The sequence below is a fragment of the Choristoneura fumiferana genome, chromosome Z (genome assembly GCF_025370935.1).
Source record: "Choristoneura fumiferana chromosome Z, NRCan_CFum_1, whole genome shotgun sequence".
In the NCBI taxonomy this organism is placed as follows: Eukaryota; Metazoa; Arthropoda; class Insecta; order Lepidoptera; family Tortricidae; genus Choristoneura; species Choristoneura fumiferana.
Genome location: NC_133472.1, coordinates 6,842,911 through 6,865,886, shown reverse-complemented (window position 1 = coordinate 6,865,886; position 22,976 = coordinate 6,842,911). Strand labels below are relative to the sequence as shown.

The window sequence follows — 22,976 nt, the reverse complement described above, 5'->3', positions numbered from 1 at the left end:
AATAGCTTGGAATAAACATGAAATTTTTAAACTAATTAGATATCTTTCAAAGTGTAGAAGTTTTGCACTAGTGTCATGGAGAAATTTCTTTATTTGACCTGTTGAAAGTTCCCTTAAGGCTAACGAATATCAGAAATAACACGGTACCTAATAAAAGTGTGTGGGCGAATTCAAATTGCGGTAGTCGCGAGAGTGCATTTCGTCCGGCACATATAGTGCGCTCAGCTGTCCCTCATGCCTAATTCATTGTTATTTCAGATCAGTTCTGAAAGGTTGCACATACATTAACATTGCTGTAACGATTTTGACTTTGCATTATCATATATAAAGGTGACATGGGACTCGAAACGGCGCAGTGTGTTTCCGTATGCGAGCGGCAGTGGTGTTGAGATTGATTTGATTTTTCGTTAACGCAAGAGGCGGTTGGTAACTTCCTCGTTGAACATCTCACGCTTGTGTAAATCTTATGGGCATGTGTGTCCTCTCACAGGGGCTGTTTGCACGCGGCCTAGAGTGAACTGAGTTTTTCACTATTACTAACTAATTACTATTTAATGATAATTTTTTAAACAAACTTCTGAAGTTTTGTGCGTATATGACGGTATTTTGAACATGAAACTACCGTGTGACTCACTCATATTAAACGATATTGTAACGGATAACACACGTCTTAAACCGAGTTTAGCTCGACATGAGTGTGCGTGTTGCGGCAGCCGCCGAGTGGCGTGCTCCTGAGAAGAAGGGCTACGAAATAGCCCGCAACATGTCGAGCTAAACTCGGTTTAAGACGTGAGTTATCCGTTACAATATCGTTTAATATATGAAGGTAGCTTAAATCATTGGCTTGAATCTTTAATGAATTATGCTCAAAACAACGCTAAATTACAATATAACACAACTATTTTTCCCGCGTCTTGGTCCGCGCATAATTTCCTAAACACAGAAACTACCTTAGCAACGAGGAACACCCAAATACTCCGAAATATTTTATTCCGAATTTGCTAATTCCGATATTCAAAACTCCGATTTTCACAATTCCTAAGACATATAATTCCGATTACTTAAAAACACGAAATTTATTTTTCCGAATTTCAAAATATCGATTTTTTTTAATATCCGATTTTTAAAACTCCGAAGAATGAAAAGCACAAAATGTTATTGGCCCGAAGTACAATATTCCGATTATCAATTATCCGAAATGACATCGCTGATTCGGAAATATGACATTCGGCAAAATAAACTGCGTGGTTTTAATAATCGGAATCTTGATTTCGATCAATCAATTTAGATAAAATGACCTGCATACTTAGGTTAGGTTAGGTTAGGTTAGAATTGCGACAACTGCGCGGAATAGGAGCTCCGCTGCGGAGCTCCGTCGACCTTGTGTCACATTGCTGATAATGGATAACAGTAAATACTGTTTTAGGTCAATCTAACCTACATAGCTTAAGTTAATAAGTCGGGATTTATTTTGATCGGTGTAATGATATTCGGAATTTTGAAAATCGGTATTTTAGTAATCGGAATTAGATTTTTGACATTTCGGATTATTATTGAGTCGGACTTCTTATTGTTAGGTTTATTAAAATTCGGAATTTTGAAAATCGTAATTTTAAACATTAGGTATTTTTAATTTTCGGATTTATAAAAATCGGATTTATGAAGAATCGGAATAGTCATATTAGGACTTTAAAACATTCGGAATTATAAAAATCGGTATTTTGAAGTTCGTGATTCCGACTTTCGAAATTTCGTTTTTCGTATTTATGTAGTGTACCCGTAGCAACGTTCTATTGCTTATTTCACCCCTTTAGGGGTTGAAATCTAAAAAACCTGCCCTTAGTACTCACTTACATAGAGAGGGAGGAAACAGGAGAAACGAAACGTGCAAAATTACGAGCTCCGAGGCCCAGTCGTTTTATTCATTCAGTCAACTTCTTATATATGTATAACGCACCCTCGATGCTACACTGTATCCTCGATGCTTTTGAAAAAAGAAAAATCTTTAGTAATATCACAAAACTTCGCTAGAGTACCTTTTTACCTTGAGGCGAGTGTCGTAGGGTTTTGGCGCGAAGTTAAGGCTGCGTTTCCACCAGAGATGTGCGAGAATTGTGTTTTTCATTAACCAATAGAAACGCCTCATTTACCTATCCTCGCACAGCACCGCTCTGGTGGAAACAGCTGACTAGAGCGAGGTGAGGTTGGGTATTGGTTCATAAAAACACATTTCTCGCACATCCCTGGTTGAAACGCAAGACCTAGTTGGCGAAACAACGTATGATTGGTCAATCACGCGTGGCATGCTTTTTTCCATAAGCGACAGTGTAACACCAGAGGTGCGACTTAATAGTACATTGTGTCTTAAGGTCGGTAAATAAGCAATTACGAACGAGATTCTATTAGAAGCCCGAAGTCGAAGACTGAGGCCTTTAATGAGTCGATGTTCGTAATTCTAGTATGAGTAAAATTTTATATTTCTAAAAGAAAAAATATAATTCTTCCAAATATTGGCGATACCTTAGGCTGCGCCATTGCAGCATGCGCCGCAGCGTGCGTGTGCATGTAGGCCAGCGCGCGCAGCAGTATCAGTATGGGCACTGACTCATTTACCGACCTAGGGCTTCATGACAAGAAAATTTGTACGCGCAATGACTCATTTACCGACCACGACGGGTTTCATGACAAGCACATTAAGGTCCAGGGTTTTATTTGGGGCTTTGCAAGTAAGGTAGCCTGCATGTTACGACACTGTTTACGTGCAAGTGTGATGAAAAAGAAGATACAATTGACCACAGCTTACTTACTCTGACCATGTTAACTACAGGTTGCTTCGCCAAAGCGTTCGAACGCATACTACCGAGGTCGATGGCGTCGTCTATCGTGGGGGATTTGAGCGCAGCGCCATCTATGACCGGCTCGCTCACTGAAAGCCAGACGCCTTGCGCGCCGCCAATGCAGCTGATGCACGTCCTCGAGTGCACTGTGGAGATCAAAGAGACAGATGCCAAGGTAACTTAAATTACTGCTTTGTAACTTCCAGCCCCGCGAGCACACAAATGTCAAAGTTGTCAAACAAACAGACCTAGCGATATTCTGTCCTGGTTTAAGTAGTCTGTTACAGAAATCCTCTTTGTTTAAATTCGAAATTGTAAGCGACCAACATTAAGAGTACGTAAGAACATTTTTAATGCCCGGTTGATAAACCTTTTAATTGGAACTGGTCCCGATCCTAATTGCTCTCTCGATACCTTTTATTAAAATATAAAGAGAGAGAGAGAGAGAGAGAGAGAGAGAGAGAGAGAGAGAGAGCAAAAATTATACTCTAATTGGTCTATTCTGCTCATGTGCACTTCTCATATGGACTTGCAGCCTGTTGTCTTCCAGGTAATATTTTTGTTTCGAGTGCTAAACAAAGTAAAACAGTATTTGTTTCGTCCTCCACAGGGCACATTCAGCAACGTGCCCAAAGAGAGGCTCGGGTTCAAACTTCGCGGCGGCATCGACAAACAAGTGACCATCAATGTGCAACAGGTCACCAATAGCGCGCAGCCGAGCGCGCCGGCCGACGGTGAAGATCCACAGGTAAATGCCATATTTGCTTAAGCGACTATGATGTACTATACTAAACCCCGGCGTGCTTAATATAGGACAATATGTCTAAACCATAGTTTTTGAATCTTATTTTGACCACCGCCATTGAGATTTTATTTGCAAAAGCTCCCACTTTTCTTTAATAAGTAAAGCTTCTAATTTTCTCTGAGTTTTCTACTCACATTGCCCCCTCTGAAAGCCTTCAATGCGCACACGTTACATCCGCGCCGAGAATATGTATACATATGTACCATTACGGACCGGGATCACCTTCCTCTTCCCCAACACCACTGTCAAGGGGAGTTGCCGAGCTAATGGACTGGTCAGGGGACTTCTCCTGGCCCTCTACCCCCTCAAGCTCATCAGAGCCCTGGCATTTCATCATAGCATCCCATTTTAATTTCTTCACCTGGAGGAGAACCTTCATCAGTCACCTGTGGAAAGGTTTAATTTTGTTTTCTGTCTCTGATACTTTTAAGTGTTTATGATTAATTCCAAGTTTTAGAAATATGCCCCACTATCATTTTTGGCAAAATATCCAATCGCATTTCAATTGATAGGTACGTACTTAGTTTAATCAAACAAACGAAGCAAGTACTTATATAGGTGGCTCGATCAACTTTTTCTTGTCACCCGTTGCTATAGTTACGGTCTCCTGAATCACTTTTTAAACCGTAAGTATAAGTATAGGATTAAAATATACCAAACATGCATTTTTGTGGTGTTAAATGGTGTCCTGGGGTTGGGGAAGGATTGTTAAGCCGCTCGCCGATGTTCATAATTTTACTAAGTTATATGTACTTACATAAAACTTAGTAAAGCCGTGGTGGCCGAGTGGTTTGACCTATGGCCTCTCAAGCAGAGGATCGTGGGTTCAAACCCCGGCTCGCACCTCTGAGTTTTTCGGAATTCATGTGCGAAATTACATTTGAAATTTAACACGAGCTTTACGGTGAAGGAAAACATCGTGAGGAAACCTGCACAAACCTGCGAAGCAATTCAATGGTGTATGTGAAGTTCTTAATCCTCACTGGGCCCGCGTGGGAACTACGGCCCAAGCCCTCTCATTCTGAGAGGAGGCATGTGCCCTGTGAATGTCTGTTTTGAGACGGTTTTTGTCTTTCGAAAACTTTTGTCCTCCATTTTTTCCGAACGAAACGGGACGACGCAAGACTGTCGTTGCTCGATATTCTTATGGTACGGTTTTAAGATGTATTAAATATGATTTTAATCTAAACTTTGTTTTCACGCCCGTAAGAACAGAGTTTGAAAGTTTGAAAGCAACAGTGGCGCCGTCTAGTAAGACAAAAAACGATAGCCCTCATTGTCCGACTACCACGTTTAAGCAGCGTTTCCACCGATAATGTCCGAGGATCTGTTGAGAGGTATATGTTTTTCATTAACCAATAGAAACTCTTTATTCTGCACACATCCTCGCACAGCACATCTCTGGTGGAAACAGCTGAGCGGAGCGAGAGGTGAGGTAAATGAAGCGTTTCTATTGGTTAATGAAAAACATATTCCTCGCAATACATCCTCGCACATTGGTGGAATCGTTGCTTTAAAATACTCCCGGGTGATACCGCGCTAACGTATAAGAGTACGTTGTAGTATGTGTTGCGCCTCACACACCCACTCTCCCAACATATACAACTTACACTGTAAGTTACATTTAAGGTTTTAGAATATAGACAGTACTAGCTTTTGCCCGCGGCATCGCCCGCATGGAATTCGATTATCGCGCGCTGTTCCCTCGGGGAATGTGCATTTTTTCGGGATGAAAAGTAGCCTATGTCACTCTCGTGTCCATAAACTATCTCTATGCCAAAAATCACGTCGATCCGCCGCTCCGTTTCGACGTGAAAGACGGACAAACACACACACTTTCGCATTTATAATATTAGTATGGATTTACACAGCACCTCTTTAGTTTCACTTGTCCCTCGTATCGCCTCCTTACATGGCGTTCAAGGAGACAACTGTTTAGGTTGAAAGCTGGGTTTATTCTGAATGTAAGCGAGGATACAATGATTATTATATACTCAACTACTAGGATACATAGGTGAGAGCGTGAGTATGGTGTAGCACACTAAAACGTCAACGTCCGTTCTGTTTCAGACACCTTATGGAGGCTTGTACATAGAGCGTTGCTTTGGTATCCTGCTGGCACCAGCGCGCGGCGTCAAGCATCCCGATATGAGACTCCTTGAAATGGTAAGGGTGGTCCACGTTAACAAAAAAAGTAATTCGAGTTGAGATGAACATTACACGCCCAGCTGCGCAATTTATTGATATCAGAGAGGGGATATCGAGGGAGGAGGAGGTAATATCGACATCAAAAGTAGACTATTTACTCATTCAAAAAGTTTGAGCAATAGTCATAGACGACATGAAACAAGTATGCCGCTTAGCTGAGGTCTTTACAATACTAGGATATTGGGAGGGTGCGAAGTACTAGGTGGTGGGGCTAATGAAATCTATCGCAGCGCTCGTAGTGGCCAAAAGAAGAAATAGTCTAGGCTATGTCATCTGTCATACTCATATGAATCTGTCATTAACAAAGCAATTTGTATAGACTTTAACTACCTAATTTTAGTAATAGATGTTTGTGTTATGATGCGAGCTTGAATTATTGAACACTGTGCCTGTTTTGTTCTTAATTCCTCTACATCTCGGACATGTCCAGCAACAATTTTCCTTATGAAACGGTTTGTGGTTGAAATTTTATATTGAGTGATACTCTCAAAACCGGTCTTCAGAATGATACTCATTTTGATCTGAAAACGATATTTAATTTATTACTAGCGATATAAGAACAATATATAATTTTACTATTATTCAAAGAAACCAATAAGATAGCTTTATCTTTTCGTTTTACAGTAAAAGTACAACTAAACATAAAGTAAACAAACATTTTACTTACCTCATTTAATTTTAATGACCAAAAATGAATTTACAACCTTTTGTCCACCCAAATCACGGTATCACAGTAATTTTGTATTATAAATTAATAAGTTATGGGTTTGATTTTTGTCACAATGTCGCGATGAAATTTCAAAACGACAGAGCACCAGAGCCAAAAAAGTTGCGGACGCTAGGTGGGGCTGATGTCGTGCACAGAGTCAATAACCACTTGTATGTCCAGGTGAGCGGTTCTTCCGGCGGCTCCGGCTGCTCTGTCTGCGCTCTATGGAACGCCGGCGAGTCAGCTCTCGCGGCTTTCAACGTGGCGAGCGGCGACGGCGCGCCAGCGTACATGTCGCTGGCGCTGGACCTCGTGATACGCGGCATACCGGACCCGCTGCGGTAACGTACACCCTATCACCGTTACCCACCCTGTAACCATAACTCGGCTCTAGCTACGCTGTCTGCACTCTGAACGCTGTTAAGAACCTCCATAGCTTTGGTTAGAGCTTCAAGGCTAGAGTGAAAACACCTTTGGCCTAATCTGCACTTAACGCCAGGTGAGATAGGGGTCAATCACGGTCAGTTTTATGTAAAAAAAAAAGTTTTTGTTAAAAAAAAATATTTTTCACTTCTCATGCTCGTAAAGTTCGTATTTATGCTAGATCTAGGCGACATAAAATTACTTTTAATGCTCTAGTGCATAAAATAATATCTTCGTCTAAGACCAAGGTAATCAGGTGCAAACAGCCACAAACAAAGAAGTCAGTACATTTTTTTTGTATTTTTTAATTTATATTAAACTAAAAATAAACTAAATCAATGGAAATAGATAAATAAAATTTAAAAATATAATTATAACTAATACATGAACAATAAAAGGTACATAGTAAGTGAACACTTGTTTCCACTGTTGCTATTTTATTTCCTCGTAAAGTAGAGTGTGAGAACTCGAGCATTAAACCCATTTCCCCCTCGGATGTGTCTATCCACTCTCGCCGTACCGGCTCGGAGGGCTATATGAACACCTCGGGTAAAATGACTCGTTTTATGCTCTTGTTGTACAATCTACTATTTAATACAAGCTTTTTTTGCTGACTGTACTAATTGTTGACTGTGCTTGTATTGTCACCCAAACTACATTTGAATACCAAATTTCAAGTCGATGCCGTTAACTGTTGAAGAGTTCCGTCCTGTGGAGACGATCCTATCCGGACTACCAGGATGTCACTACCAGATTATTGTATTGTCACGCAATTTACAAGAGTATACCAAATTTCAAGTCTTCGATTACACACAGTGCACTGTTTTTTTGAACTATTAAACAAACAGGATAAAGTAATTTTACCGTTTTAATCATTTTGTCCTCACCTACTTGATAACGAAACTGTAACGTTACTTTAAAAGAACTAACCATTTAATTAATTACTGCGTATATTTAATAAGCAATATTAATCCGTTTAATAGATGTTTTATTACAAACGTTCATAAAAATCAATGTCAAGTATTCTGACTAGACACAAACCTACTACTACAGACCGACTGATATTTTTTTACAAATTTAATCTCTTAGATTTGTTATAAAATAACAGTGTTCTTTTTAAGTTCAATGGAATGGTGATTAGTTTAGTTGTATTTTAATATATCGCTCCTGCTAGAAGCAGCACCGGTTGTAACTGCTTTTTTCTGTAACAGATTGGTGATCGAAACGCCTGTGAAGATCTTCCCGCCTACGGAGAGGTTCTGGTACTTCTCTAGGCGGCCGCTGGTCCAGCAGTTCTATATCAACCTGAAGGAGGCAAGTATATTGCCACGTTAAATATTCAGAATACGGTATTTGACAACTCCTGAATTTGCCATATCTTAATATTATTATGAAAATATAGATATACAGACAGTGTTTAGCGAAGAGAAAACTTAAATTTGAAAAAGCTATATACCTGTCTCTTTCCCAAACACTTTTCTCTATGCAGCAAGTATGGCGGTACTAGCGTGTGACGTCACATGCCAGTATTTCTTTGTCTCTTCTTGAATTTCAAACCTTTATAACTTTGTAATTTGTAAAGGTAGCTTAAAAATTGTTTCTCTATTCGATAACAGGCATTGTGTAGTTTTAATTTATAAAACATATACAAAATAGTTAAATACCTTATTCCGACACAAAAAAATCAAAGAAGTGTCTTACAAATTCGTTGAGGTCTCTGGCGATCCCAAAGCAGAGGCTGTATTGCCTAACGTTTCTGACACTCGCGATCACTATCAAATGACAGTTTTTGTATGGGAATTCTGTCATTTGGTTTGAATCGCGAGCGTCAGAAATGTTAGGCTATACGGCCTCTGGATCTTCGGCCAAAGTAGCTGTCGCAGTGTAGTGGGGAACTGCAGTGAGCGTCTTGGCACAATAACCCAGAAGGGTTCCTTTTTTAAAACGCTTTTTAATAGTTTTACTCGTTTATTGGCAGTAGCAGGCTTTTCCGCAACTCGACGAGTTAGTGCGCCTATTTTGCGAGAAGTTCTAACCTTTTAACCCAGTTCTTGTTGTTGTATTGACACGTAACTTAGCAATTACGCGTAGTGATGACAATTCGATGCTTATCTGTCTGTTTGGGTATCGTAGCTCTCGAACGGAATTACCGATCTCGAGGCTGCTTTTTTAAGAGAAAGCAAGTGTCCTTGCGTTGGTTCTAGGCTAAGCTAAGTTTCATTAATATCACCCGTTTCCATAAGTTTCATTAATATCTTCAGCCGTTTTTAGGCTGCGTTTCTACCAGAGATGTGCGAGGATGTTTTTACGAGTATTTTATTCGACTGGATGGAAAACGAGCAAGTAGGTCTCCTGATGGTAAGAGATCACCACCGCCCATAAACATCTGCAACACCAGGGGTATTGTAGACGTGTTGCCAACCCAGAGGCCTAAGATGGGATACCTCACGTGCCAGTAATTTCACCGGCTGTCTTACTCTCCACGCCGAAACACAACAGTGCAAGCACTGCTGCTCCACGGCAGGCTTAGCGAGCAAGATGGTGGTAGCAATCCGGGCGGACCTTGCACAAGGTCCTACCACCTGCATTGCGCGCATGTGTTTTTTATGACCCAATAGAATCGCTTCATTTACCTCGCCTCGTTCCGCTTAGCTGATTCCACCAGAGAGGTGCCGTGCAAGGGTAAATGAAGCGTTTCTATTGGTTCATGAAAAACACATTCCTCGCAACACATCCTCGCACATCTCTGGTGGGAACGCAGCCTTAACATGCTGAACTTTGAAATGAAAATGTCGAAGGATTTTAAAACTGTTCTATGTTGGTTAAGTTATTGATGTTTATAGCAGCCACAGTTATACATTTGTGTATGTTTCGCGGCAGACGGTCGATGCCCAGGGCATGCTCCAGTACGAAGTGGCCAACGTGGACACCTCCGGCGAGCTGGACCGCTCGCGGCTCAACCTTCCCCTCTCGCTGTCGAGCCTGCTGCCGTCGCCGCTTGCCAGCGCCCCGGCGCCGCCGTCGCCGCTCGACCCTGACTCAGGTAACCACTCAACATCTTCATATAAGCCGTATGACGTCCACTGTTAGAGTCAGACTGGTCTTTTTCGGACGTGTTGAAAGCGCCGCGAGCGCGCAGCGAGTTCTTCGGGTCTATATTCAACGCCGTATATAGATTCTAAAAAAGATGCTAAAGATTTTCTAGAGAGATAAATAAATCTATTATTATTTTTTATTTTTCTCGTTTAGGTTTTTTTTGATATTTTTTTTTTGTGTTACTTTATTTGTCACGAATAAATGATTTTTGTATTGATAAATAAATTAGTTATGTATGTTATTTAGAAAAGTTAAAACTTACCGATGAAAAACTTTTTCATTTTATTGGCAACACATGAGTGGTTTTTTTGGAATCTATATACTGCGCTGAGTATTGGGCTGGGACGCCAAGCTGTGCCTACCCTACAGTCACGGAATTTACCAAAAGTACGCATTGAATGCGTTGCGCGCACGCCTCGCTTTCAACTCGTCTGCGAATCGCTAGCGTGATAAGACTGTTATACATAGGCATTCCCTGTACATCTCCAGTTGCTTCGGTTGAAAGCGGCCTGCATCCGCTGTGAACCTGCGTCTTTAACCAGTTCATTCGTCCATCTCGTTGGTGGAAGTCCTATGCAGCGCTTGCCAATCTGCGGTCTGCCCAAATTTGGATCCCAATAGCCCCTTGTCCGTGCTCCGTGCTATATAGCCTGCCCATTGCCGTTTCAACGAGCTAATTCGTTAACTACTTATCTAGAAGAAGTAAAGGAGCGGCCACACCGCTGCTTAAAAACCAAAATACGCAAACGGTGCGGAATCGCACAGACTTTACCACATGCTCTCCACCAAAAGTCGTTTCCGTGCAGTCACCAGCATTAATGTCTGCCACAGCGGAGCGTGCAAAAACATTTGACACGTCCTTACGACCTTAGAAATAGAGTCGTGTCAGATATTTATGCACGCTTGACTGTACCATCACCGTTTTTCAAGCAGCGGCCGCTCCTTTATCCTGCGATTCGTGTTACATTGCCTTAGATGTGAGGATCGCCTGTAAATACAAAACCGCTCGGCCTCGCAATGTCACAATCAAACGAAACCCTTAAATAATAGTTACTTAAGCTAATAACACGTGTGCGTCGCACACCAAATAATTCCTCTGCTTGAGATGCTTTAGGTCAAACCACTAGGCCACCACGGCTATGTAGATCCTAAGTTGTTATTAATAAAGTCTAACCCCCTTATTAATAAAACTTAACAAGCCTATGTTAACTAACAAATGCTTTGTCCCTTTCTAACAAATACAAATGTCGAAGTGACAGATAAGGACAAACGAATTTTAGCGGCATTTTAACTAAAATAGGTTTGATTGTCGTTTATGAATAAGGGGGTAAAGCTCCAAAGGTAACAATTCTACATGGTTACTGATTGCGTGTTAATTTTGTTCAAAGATGGCGACGAGCCATTGCTAAGCGGCACCGGTGAAGTGTCCAAAGACTGCGGCGAAGACGTCCTAGAGAACTGGGCGCAGGTTCTGAGAAGGTAACTTGATTTATGCTCTCCCGGCTTTCCAGCAAATGGCTGCAGCAAGACTCTGTGGGTAGATAATAAAAACCTCCAACTCTAGGCTCTAGGGAGTTGGGGATTGCAGCCGGGTTTCATAACCGGTGTTGTCTGGATCCTCCCTACCCAGTCCATAATGCCCGGTTCACATTATCCCAGTAAAACCGTTCCAGTAGCATGGCACTGCGGTGCTCGATCTATCTTGTGTAACTCGTTTGGATTGAGACCCCGCAATGTATAGCTACTGGCACGATTTTACTGGAATTATGGTGAACCGGGCGTAATAGATTTTTCCCGACTGCACGCCCGCCCTCATCTCCTGTAAAATGTAATAAAAGCAATTAAGAACGTAGTGTTTTATGCTCTTAAAGTGACTCAACCACAAAAAAACTTGATTTCAATAAAAATTAATTTAACGCTCTCGAGCTTTATGAGTGAATGAAATCCTTTGGGTTTTATTGAGGGTGTTAAGGCCAAGTTAGCCTGCATTATAATACTTATCTACTTTTTGACGAGAGTTGAAGTATTATTATGATATTAGCTCGGAATAGCGACTTTTCCGCAGCTTATCCCTGCGCGTGCTGAGTTTTTGTGGTATGACGGACGAAGTTGTTGTGATGCGCGGGGCCGGACGGGCGAGCGGACGCGACGGCCATACTGACAATCTGTTCTATACAGTTAATAAATATAGTTATTCAATGTTTTTATTATCATTGGTGAAAACATTTATTGGGCCGCATATAGAATGAGTTAAAAACTAATTTTATTAACTCTCGGTGGACAGTTTTGTGTTATAAAAATATTCTTCTCAGAGTTCAATAAACCTTTTAACATCTAACCTCGAGTGTCATTGTCAACATAGAAAATAAGTCCATGATTATGAAAAAAAGAAACAACACATTCTTTTCATTGGACATCGTTATATTATTATTTGATTTGTCAATAATTTCAAGACACAACTCTGTCAAAACGCGATTCCCCATAGATTATGTATGCCTATGGAGAGCTGTGACATCATTTATTTGTCGACTCAATTGATTTACTATTTAATGGTGTCTAATCTACTAAAAAATCTAATTTTGCAGTTGATTGAAATTCTGCTTTTCTGACTGGAAGTTTTTTTTCTTATTGCAGTTGCGTCTTCGAATTATTATTTAATGGTGTGAATCACCCAAACCATCATCAACTCCGGAATATGTACGTCCCAACGCTGGGCAAGTTCTCACGCGGGCCCAGCGCGGTTTGGGAACTTCCCAGAGCACAATTATAAGGATAAATGTTTATTCCCAGAGGCGGCAACGGATTGATTAAACTATCCTTGTGATGATTGATTTAGTATATACACTTATGTGCATGAGATTTATATTAAGGGGGTTGCTCTTCCATACAAACCTACGGACACCCCGCATAGCTTCCACGGACATGTTTTCTTAGAGGATTTTTTGAGAATAGTAATTTATGGATATGCTCTTCAAGCAAAATCCAAAAAAAAGTAACTTTATTGCATCAAAAGTGCAGCGTGATGCAGTAAATTTTGATGCATTTTACCATTGTATGAGTACAACTGACAGTGTTCGCAGCGAACATGTAGTGACATTTTATATGGGTGCGTGAGTCAATGTCACAAAATCAAACTATTGTAAATAGGTATCGACTATTTCGTGTGGTCACGTGACCATCACCTTTGGCTCAGATAATACGACAACTAAATGAAGAAAGCATGAAATCACTGAGAGATCAAGTTCAAGTTTCTGAGTCTAGTATTTACTTTTTTTGTTTTTAAATCTGTTATTTTCAGAAGTTGAAACGCCTAAACTATTATTTCTGATTTATGCAAGGACACAAACTGTAAGTAAGACGAAAAATAGGTAAGTTACTTTTAAAATTGTCATTTAAAATAATAATTATTTAAGTAACAGACCCAGTCCTCGGCAAAAATTATAACATTGCATACTTTACATACATTATAATGCGGTGCTTCGATCTAGGACAAGTGGTTTAAATTCAACTTACAAATTCTGAACAGATATTAGTTATTTATTCTTACGTAGACAGTAGCGCCACTAATTTATATAAAGCATATTTATTCTCACAATAAAAGGTGCTAGGTGTAATCACTAAACTAATTAGTTAAAAAATAAGGTCTACATTCAACATACATTGCATGTGTATGTATTAATATCAAGTTTTACAGTGAGGCTTAAATAAATTCCTACATATCACGGCATTTTTACGGCCGCTAAATCTAGGCTCGGTGAATAAAAAGGTTTTCACAATCGAAGTAGTTTTCGTACCTTTTTTATTATTATAACTGGCTAGATAAGTAAAATTTAAACGTCATTATAATACATTTTTGTCACAACGTCAAGTCAATGAGATTGATATTCAAAAGCAATTATGTTTGAATAATTATGGTTTGAACACAAATCAAGAAGTCAAAAAGTTGGCGGACGAGAGGAAATTAGCAAGAGTGCAACTCTAAAACTATTTATGTATTGGATATTGGATACACGGGTATGTTTATTTTATCATTTTTGTCAGAAACATTAATATTTGTTACAAGAACACCAGAGCAGGCTGTAAAATTTCATTCCTACTGGGTGGCCAAAGTATGGCTTATCGTGTGTACCAAACTTGTGGTCTGCAGCAACCTACTACGAAAACATACCAAATTTCCCTAACTCTTAGTAGCGTCGTGAACATTTTCACTCCATAGAAGTAAGTCGCTTCCCACCGTCTGTCTGCATATGTACGAGTATGTACTGTTACTCTATTATGAAGTGATTCAAGATTTTTTATTTTATTTATAAGTGTGAGAAACGGCAGGGGTTATGGTTTTGGAGCGTATGTATGGTCATTTCTCTCGCACGCTATGCAACAAGGCCTTGATGCATCTTAACAAGTAAGACAACAAACAACAACAAGACAAGAAAATAAGTCTTTGTTAGGAGTGACACAGGTTGTTAATTTTATGCGTATGTGAGTCTGTCTGTGTATCTTTCCGTCGGCCCATCCGTCCGTCCGTCTGTCGATCCGTCCATCTGTCTGTCCGTCTGTCTGTCCGTCTGTGTTTCGAAGTGAACACTACATCATTAGTCCAGTGATGACATATGGATCCGAGACGTGGTGCTTTACTTTAGGCCTTATAAATAGGCTCAGAGTTGCTCAGCGAGCTATGGAGAGAGCTATGCTTGGGGTTTCTCTACGGGACCGAATCAGAAATGAGGAGATACGTAGAAGAACAAGGGTCACCGACATAGCCAAGCGAATCAGCTCGTTGAAGTGGCAATGGGCGGGCCATATAGCACGGAGAGCGGATGGCCGTTGGGGCCGAAAAGTTCTCGAGTGGAGGCCGCGGATCGGCAAGCGCAGCGTAGGACTTCCACCAACAAGATGATGACCTGGTTAAAGCCGCAGGTTCGCGGTGGATGCAGGCCGCTGCCAGTTGAAGCAACTGGAGGTCTGTGTGGGAGGCCTATGTCCAACAGTGGACGTCCTACGGCTGAGATGATGATGATGGTGATGGTGAATAAAGTTGTACCAACTGTACTTTAGTCGAAAATTTTACTACGACCTTTAAAATTTATAAGTATTTTATTGATAATTAGAAGCAGAGTCTTGGGAAATAGATCAGGTATCGTTAGATTTGTCTCTGTAAGGAGTGACATCCGTCTCATCCGTCCGTCCGTCTGTTGATCTGTCCATCTGTCTGTCTGTCTGTCTGTGTTTCGAAGTGAACACTACATCATTGTCCTATTTTTTAATTATTGTTTACCAACGCACACACCAAACCTTTCATCCTAAAAAGCTGAAATTTAAGATAAGGAAAAAATGGGATTTATTATGTAGGTACCTACATAAAATTCTACTGGTTCGTAACTATTATTTAGTTTTTAGGGTTCCGTACCTAAAAAGTGCCAACGGAACCCTATTTCTGAGACTCCGCTGTCTGTCTGTCTGTCCGTCCGTCTGTCACAGGGCTCTATCTCTTGAGTAATAGTTAGACACTGAATTTTTACAGATTATGTATTACTGTGGCCGCTATAACAACAAATACTCAAACCAGAATAAAACAAATATTTAAGTTTTTTTTCTAATGTCTAATGTTGTATAGATAATGGTACGGAACACTTCGTGCGCGAATCCGACTCGCACTTGGCCAGTTTATTTTTAATACCCAGGGTATTCAATGTTATATATTTAATTTTACAACTCTATCTCCATATCACTAATCTCTGTAAATTTTACATGCAGGCAGAAAGGAATAGCAAAAATCTAAATTCAATATCAGGAATATTTTGAAAAAGATAAGTATTGTTCACAAACCGATCTTAATGACGATGATGATGATGATGATGATGATGGTCGTATGTCATCGCTGCCGAATTCTAACTTTATTCAATGAAAGACATGGAGAAACTTTGTCACAAAGACTTAGTTCAGATAATTTGATATTACGCTGTCCGTCCGTCTATTTCTATAGGATTACTTAAAACTGAAGCAAACTGAAGTGGCAGTGGGCCGGCCATATCAGCCGAAGAACCGATAACTGCTAAGGTAAACGAGTAAAAGCCTAGCGTGGCGAGGGACGCCCTCAGACTAGGTGGAGCGATGATCTTCACTGGGTAGCTGACAGTAACTGGATGAGAGTGGCGAGGGTCGTGCTCAGTGGCGTGCAATTGTGTATGTCCAGTAGTGGCTAAGATAGGCCGATGATGAATGATGATGACTTAAAATAAGACAATAATCCCACTCATATTATAAATGCGAAAGTTTGTTAGTCTGTTTGTTTATTTCTTTATTACTTTTACGTCTAATTCGTTGAACCGATTAGGATGAAATTTGGGATACAGATAGTTTGAGTCGTAGAAAAACATAGGGTAGTTTTTTAAATCGCAATATTCCCCGCGAATAGCTATAAACGAATTCTACGCTGACAGAGTTGCGTGCAACATTATGTAGGGTACATTAGGGGATTTCCTACTGATAGTCTGATTTACGTCCTTATGCTGTAACTAAAAAGCATCGGTCACTTTTGGGTCGTTCCGTGATTTCGTGCCATTTTGACACATTCCGCGAAATAAAAAATAGTTTGTATTTAGATGAAGATTTTTTATAATCGTTATAAGGTACCTAAATACTACTTATTTTTAAGAAAGGCACCTCTACCAATTTCCTGGTTTCCCTATAAAGTCAAAGATGGTAATGCTGCACAGGATGGTAAGGAAATTTGACAAGTTGGTAATGAACAACTAAAGAAGGTAATGAAAATTTTCTGGATGGTAATTTATGATTAGGTAGGTAATGAAACAATTTGTAGTTAAATTATTTAAATCAGTCTCTTTATTACCAGCAGTCTTTAATTTGACATTCAATAAACTAAAAACAGTGTTTTAACGGTAGCTACATCTAATAAGATATGCAATCGACTGTAAAATTACTGTTTTACATAGTCATTTAGTTGCGACACAAACAAATAATAAAGAATTATAAACTTAGAAACAATCTTTAGTCAAACCCGGACTAAAAATTAAAAAAAAAAGAAATAAGCATTACTAACAAAAATAACCCAAGTTCACTGCGACATAACAGTCAAGTTTATATTCCTACATTATTCATTTATTATACAAAGTTATTTACTATTTGAACACATGTCGCAGTGACAACATTCATAAAATAACATAGTTATTAAAAATTCTTAAAATAAAAAATTATGAGATCAACAACCAAAAATTATTATAACTATTAGGTACCACACCCCGGGACTTCTCACGCTAACAAACGATAATTACCTTGAGTTTTTGGCCACATTGCAGTGGCCGTGGTCACGACTAGACTGAAGTGTAGGGTATTATATTTGCCCAGCCGCGCGTCTTTCAAACTACCCGCACTTGATTAGAATTCGGAACGACACCCGTATCTCGAGCTACCCCCACTTGGTCGCAATTTTTGTGATGGGGTGATGTTATAAAATTGCAACCAAGTGCGGGTAGTTCGAGATACGGGTGCCGGTACGAATTCTAATCAAGTGTGGGTAATTTGAAGGACTCGCGCGGCTGAGCAAATATGATACCCTACATTTCAGTCTGCTTGTCACCACGACCACTGCCATGTGGCAGATACGTCGAGGTATTTATCGTTTGTTAGCGTGATAAGTCTAATGAGTGAGAACCACGAAAGTTTAAAACAAAAATTAATACTTAAAGTATGGTCATAAACATAACTTATACATCGTGATAAGGTAGCATTATTTATATTCGTATCTGGGAAGATTTTTAAATTCAAACTGCCCCTTTCTGTTAAAAGTAGGATTTGATAGTAATTTTAAAATATGGCTTTCAGTGACACTGTCTTCATCTTTAATGTCTGGCCAGTTAAATTTAAGGGATTTCGTAATTTTTCTAATATAAGAGTATATTTTAGAGTGTATTTGGTACTGAACAATAACCCAGTAATTTTTAGCAAATTTAGTATTAACACCATCGACTTCCATTGAGGATTCTTGACTAGACTGATTTACGTCCGGATTGTTACTTTCTTTTGAATCTTGATCGTCCTCGATGTTTACCGGTGTTGAATCTTTCACATTCATATTATCTGGCTCTTCTGCCCTCGCTTGAATAAATTTCATAAAATCACGCTGTTCAAAAGGATTGAAGACGCTGGTTGGTTTCTTATAAAAACTGTAAACTAAATAAATAAATAATGGCTCAATGGTACATCGTCTTGGCAAGTAAAGCAACTAAGGCTACGAAGTGCTACTCTTCCTGGCACTGATAAACTCCAAACAACCTGAAATAAAATAATATAATTAAAGATAATATAACTAACTACTCGTACCGTACAAATTGGAACTTAATAAAGAAGGGCAATATTTCGATTTAAAATACCTGATGTACTTTCATCGTTTCTTTGAAAGAAGGGATTTTATCAGGCCACCTTTTTCTGTTAACTTCCTCTTCACTGATGATATCGAAGTGGATATTTTCAATTTTTTGGCTAATGACTTTAACAAATTCCTCGAATGAACCAACGTCACCGCCAAATTTTACAAAATTATCTGCTGTTCGCTAGACAACAGCCCCAATTCCGTCTGGTGCTCCTTTTCAATGTCCTGCTTCTTGATAATTCATAAAACATCTATTCTACCCATAATTACCGTTTTTATTCAAGGTGATATACCTACATCCGTATTAAATACTAACTATATAGTACTTTATATTAACTTTACTAAAAAAACATTTAATGTTTCGCAATTTGTTCATTACCATCCAACGGCTTTCATTACCATCCCCTACAAATGTGGAAGGAATGGACGGTAATGCAAAGGAAAGGAATGAAAAATAGATACTATTTCATTAATTATTCTTAAATCAGATGTTCTTGAAATTTTAAATTAAAACTGTAAATAAATCCGCCCAAAAGGGATACTTTCTTAACGTATAAAAAAAATCAAAACCATTACTTACTTATGAAATGTCCGGAAGGTAATTATAAACACACTGTACCAAACGTCTTCCTTGTCGCGGAGATCGCAAATATTTTTTTTAAATTTCACGTACGTCCACCCCGTTCGATCCGTGCCGGTCGACTGATTATTGGGTCATACAATGGAACAATATAAAGTTACCAGAGACGAATTTAGAAGGTGTAATTTGTTGTAACGTATTGTTGGAAGTGAATGAATTTTTTTGTTTGACAAAAATATAGTTACAAAATTTTACTATAAAACTGTGTTAAAAAAATAAATAAATTTATACCAATACGTAAGGAGTATTTAAGGATTCTACTGACATAAACAAGTTGGGCTTTCTTGTGATGAGATTGTAAAAAAAAAATATTCCAACTATGAACTTGTGTTGGAACATTGGAGGTGAATGAATTATTTGCAAATTTTCGTGTCTTAATAAATTTAAATAATGTAATAATAGTATATTAGTTCAATGCACTTTATTAAGGTTCTAAATACATATCGTTTTGCATTAGCCGAATTTACGTTGACTTTAATTTTTTTATCGAAAAGTACAAGAACATGTGATTGGCACGAAATGACGGAACGACCCTTTTATAGTCTGTCTGCTAATACTATTTCTGTATTTATTAATACACAATTCCTTTCAGATTCAATGCTAACTAACTGCATATAACTTTGCCTGGAATCATTATATTGCTGAAGTAGCCTAGGTGCTGTCATGCAATATTCAAGGTGAAGAAAAGAAGAAACGTTGAATGTTGATATGCAAGAAATTAAGGAATATCTGACTGATTAACTATGTTTGATTTATTTATTAACGCTGTGTTATAAAGTTTGTTCTAAATAAATATGATGTACACAACGAAATAAAGTCTTCGTAGGCATCTTTCTTTTAGCGTTCCGTGGGTGGAAATTTTAGTGGAGCTTCTAAAAACAAGAATACCAACAGGTATGTAGTTTTTATTTTTTGACCATCAGTGGTGTAGCGGTATAGCAAGCGGTACGGATTACCGAGGACCTGGGTTCGATTCCCAGTGATGGTCTTATTTTTCTGTTTTTTCTGTCCATCTATATTTCAGTTTGTATTTTCAATTTAGGTTTTACGGGCTGACCGTAAAAGTAAAAATTTGGAATTGAAATAAAAAATACAAAAGATTCCAAAAAAACAATCTTAAGTTTTTATTTGTCGAATGAAACTACAGTAATATCAGATGATGAGATAATAGGGGTACATATATATAAAGTACTATAAAACCGTACAACTTTGACCTTTGAGATAACTTTGCCCAAGTTGTCATTTTTTTAAATATCTGAAATAAAACAAAATTGACTGATTTGTGAATCAAAAAATCGCCGGTTACGTTTAAGTTATGAAGAAATATAAATTCATTTCATAGTATGTACCACACAAGTATATATCATAATCAACTTCGTGTCTTACTTCCTGGCGGTGACATATTGTCACATGGAATTCAAACTCACATCAAAAAAATGTACGAAGAATTTACGAATTTGTGCGCTAGTTTAAAAAATATACTACCCGTAATAATAGTACTACTAATCACTACTAATAATAGTACTACCCGTAATAGTAGTACACCGGTAGTAATAAAGATACTTTCTGGCGGGCGCTATCTATTTTACTATGAAGCAGTCGAATTTTTTATAAGTAAAAAATCGGAATCCCAATCTGTCGGAATCCCAATGGGCACCTTGTATAAGCGCTTTAGAACTTGAACGTTCATTTTTTTTAACTATAGCGTACAAATTCGTACATTTTTTCTGATTTACAAGAAATTTGAAAAGTCCGCCAGAAAGTACTTCAAACTAGTTGATTTTTTTTTGTTATAAAAGTCGGTTCCATTTTTTGCTAAAAAATTTTTTCATGTTCAGTCACCAGCCAGCACCAATATCTGACACAATAAGCGTGCATAAATATCTGACACGACTCTATTTCTAAGGCCGGAAGGACCTGTCAGATATTTTTGCACGCTCCGCTGTGGTAGATATTAATGCTGGTGACTGTACCTACATTTTTTGATTTGAGTGAATTCCATGCGACACCATGTCACCGCCAGGAAGTATGACACTCAACTTCGAAGCTGTCTCACCCTGGAGATCGCATAGATCGATGTTTACTTGACATCTTATTCCGAAACTTATTTATTGTTTTGTCACTAGTAACGTGCTAGCACAAGTCTTTTCGCGATAGTTTTGAATCTTCTTCTGCGTGAAACATAAACATTGTAGTAGAAAAATAGTAGAATTATTATATGTTCATTTTTTTTAACAACAGAGTTAGTGTTATGCTCTATGTCACAGGATGACTAAATATTGACTATCGATATCGAGATTAATATCACTCATGTTTAGACTTTGCTCATGTCTAGCTTTAGATACATTCTTGACTGAGCCGGCCGCGATAACTGTAGTAGGTAGTATGGCGTTCTTTTTCGAGTGTCATTGCTATTGAACTGTCAGGTTGCCTTACAGAAGAAAAGGAAACTCGTGTAAAATGACATCGCATACAGATACCCAGAATCAAGAACCAAAATCAGAAGAATAATTGTATAAGTTCATATATTGATAAATTTTTATTGTGAGCTTACTTTTTTTAATTATGTGTAACTATTATTACAAATTATATATTTTTAAGCTTCTGGTACCTTGACTTTTGTATTTTTAGGACTATTGCATGGTAGGTGCACGCGGCTAGTAGCTAGTTTTATAAGATCTCCGCTTACAAATTGTATCTTTCGCGTCACTGCTTTCATTATAGTGGCATCATAATAATGTTTGATTTTGAGTTTGCATTATATTATAGGCTATGATTGGTTTTTTGGAGTCTTTTTGTATTTTTTATTTCAACTCCAAATTTGTTACTTTTACGGGTATCCCGTGAAACCATATCGAAAATACAAACTGAGACATGGATGCACAGAAAAACCAGAAAAAGAGACCAGGGCTGGGAATCGAACCCAGGTCCTCAGCAATCCGTGCTGCGTGCACCCCTACACCACCGCTGGACAGGAATCTAGACACGAATTTTTCCTATGCATACATATCTCAGGTTGCTTATTTCTACTAGGCTACTTATGCAGCAGCACTAGCGACATCTATGTTCCGCTCTCATCGAGAGACGTCACACTCTTGTCTGGGTGAGCGGTTGGTTCCGAAAGAGTGTGACGTCTCTCGATGAGAGCGGAACATAGACAATTTTCAAAATGACTCAATATGCTTGACTGAAATGTTTACATCGTAAAATCTGGGCCATATTGCCCAGATTTTACGATGTAAACATTATATTGTCCATATTGTCCGAAATAAAGGTCTTTACTTATTATTGTAATAGCTGGTTCAGATTTTCGATCACGAACCCATCTGGACCCGGTCATTTGAAAGGCATGGGACCACAGCCAACATATCTAATATAGATGAGATGAGCAGAATTTTGGAGGTCTATCCCCTAAATACACTATAAGGATGTGCTAGCGGACAGGCCTCTACAGTTGCCAGATCCGGACAGTAATTCACATGGAGTGGGCTATGGCGTTAATAGGATGCCGCATACAGCATTACCGAGATATGGAGTGAGATAACGGACACCTACCATTCCAATTTTCCAATATCATATTAATTGTACTTTTAGTAGACGATGACATGCCGTTCACTAAATGGGCCGCTCAAACTATTGACCCCCGAAACAACGAGGTGTAGTATAATATAATGCTTCAAAAATATATTTCACATACTTTTATTCTGACCTAGAAAGACGTGTAATAATATGTGATATTTTTGATTGGTTCGATTGTATATCTATCTTGTCTTGTGTGGATAGAGATGAACGAAATAAATACTTGAATAATTGAGTGGTTTCGGTGTTACCAGGTTCCTTGACCCTTGATGCGTGGCTTTACTGGTGCG

At 38.8% G+C, this 22,976-nt stretch overlaps 1 protein-coding gene across 9 annotated transcripts in view; it reads left to right on the top strand.

The window, feature by feature from the left end:
* GAPcenA (GTPase activating protein and centrosome-associated) overlaps positions 1-22,976 on the top strand; it is a 107,612-nt gene that overhangs the window by 48,556 nt on the left and 36,080 nt on the right. For all 9 annotated transcript variants that reach the window (XR_012453186.1, XR_012453188.1, XM_074109803.1 and 6 more), the window contains 7 exons: positions 2,828-3,012; positions 3,448-3,585; positions 5,713-5,808; positions 6,740-6,900; positions 8,194-8,296; positions 9,863-10,025; positions 11,467-11,557. Coding sequence is in view for 7 of the 9 variants with exons in the window: in XM_074109803.1 (XP_073965904.1) it covers positions 2,828-3,012; positions 3,448-3,585; positions 5,713-5,808; positions 6,740-6,900; positions 8,194-8,296; positions 9,863-10,025; positions 11,467-11,557 (937 nt within the window). In the remaining 2 variants the exon portion in view is untranslated. The remainder of the gene's footprint in view (positions 1-2,827; positions 3,013-3,447; positions 3,586-5,712; positions 5,809-6,739; positions 6,901-8,193; positions 8,297-9,862; positions 10,026-11,466; positions 11,558-22,976) is intronic.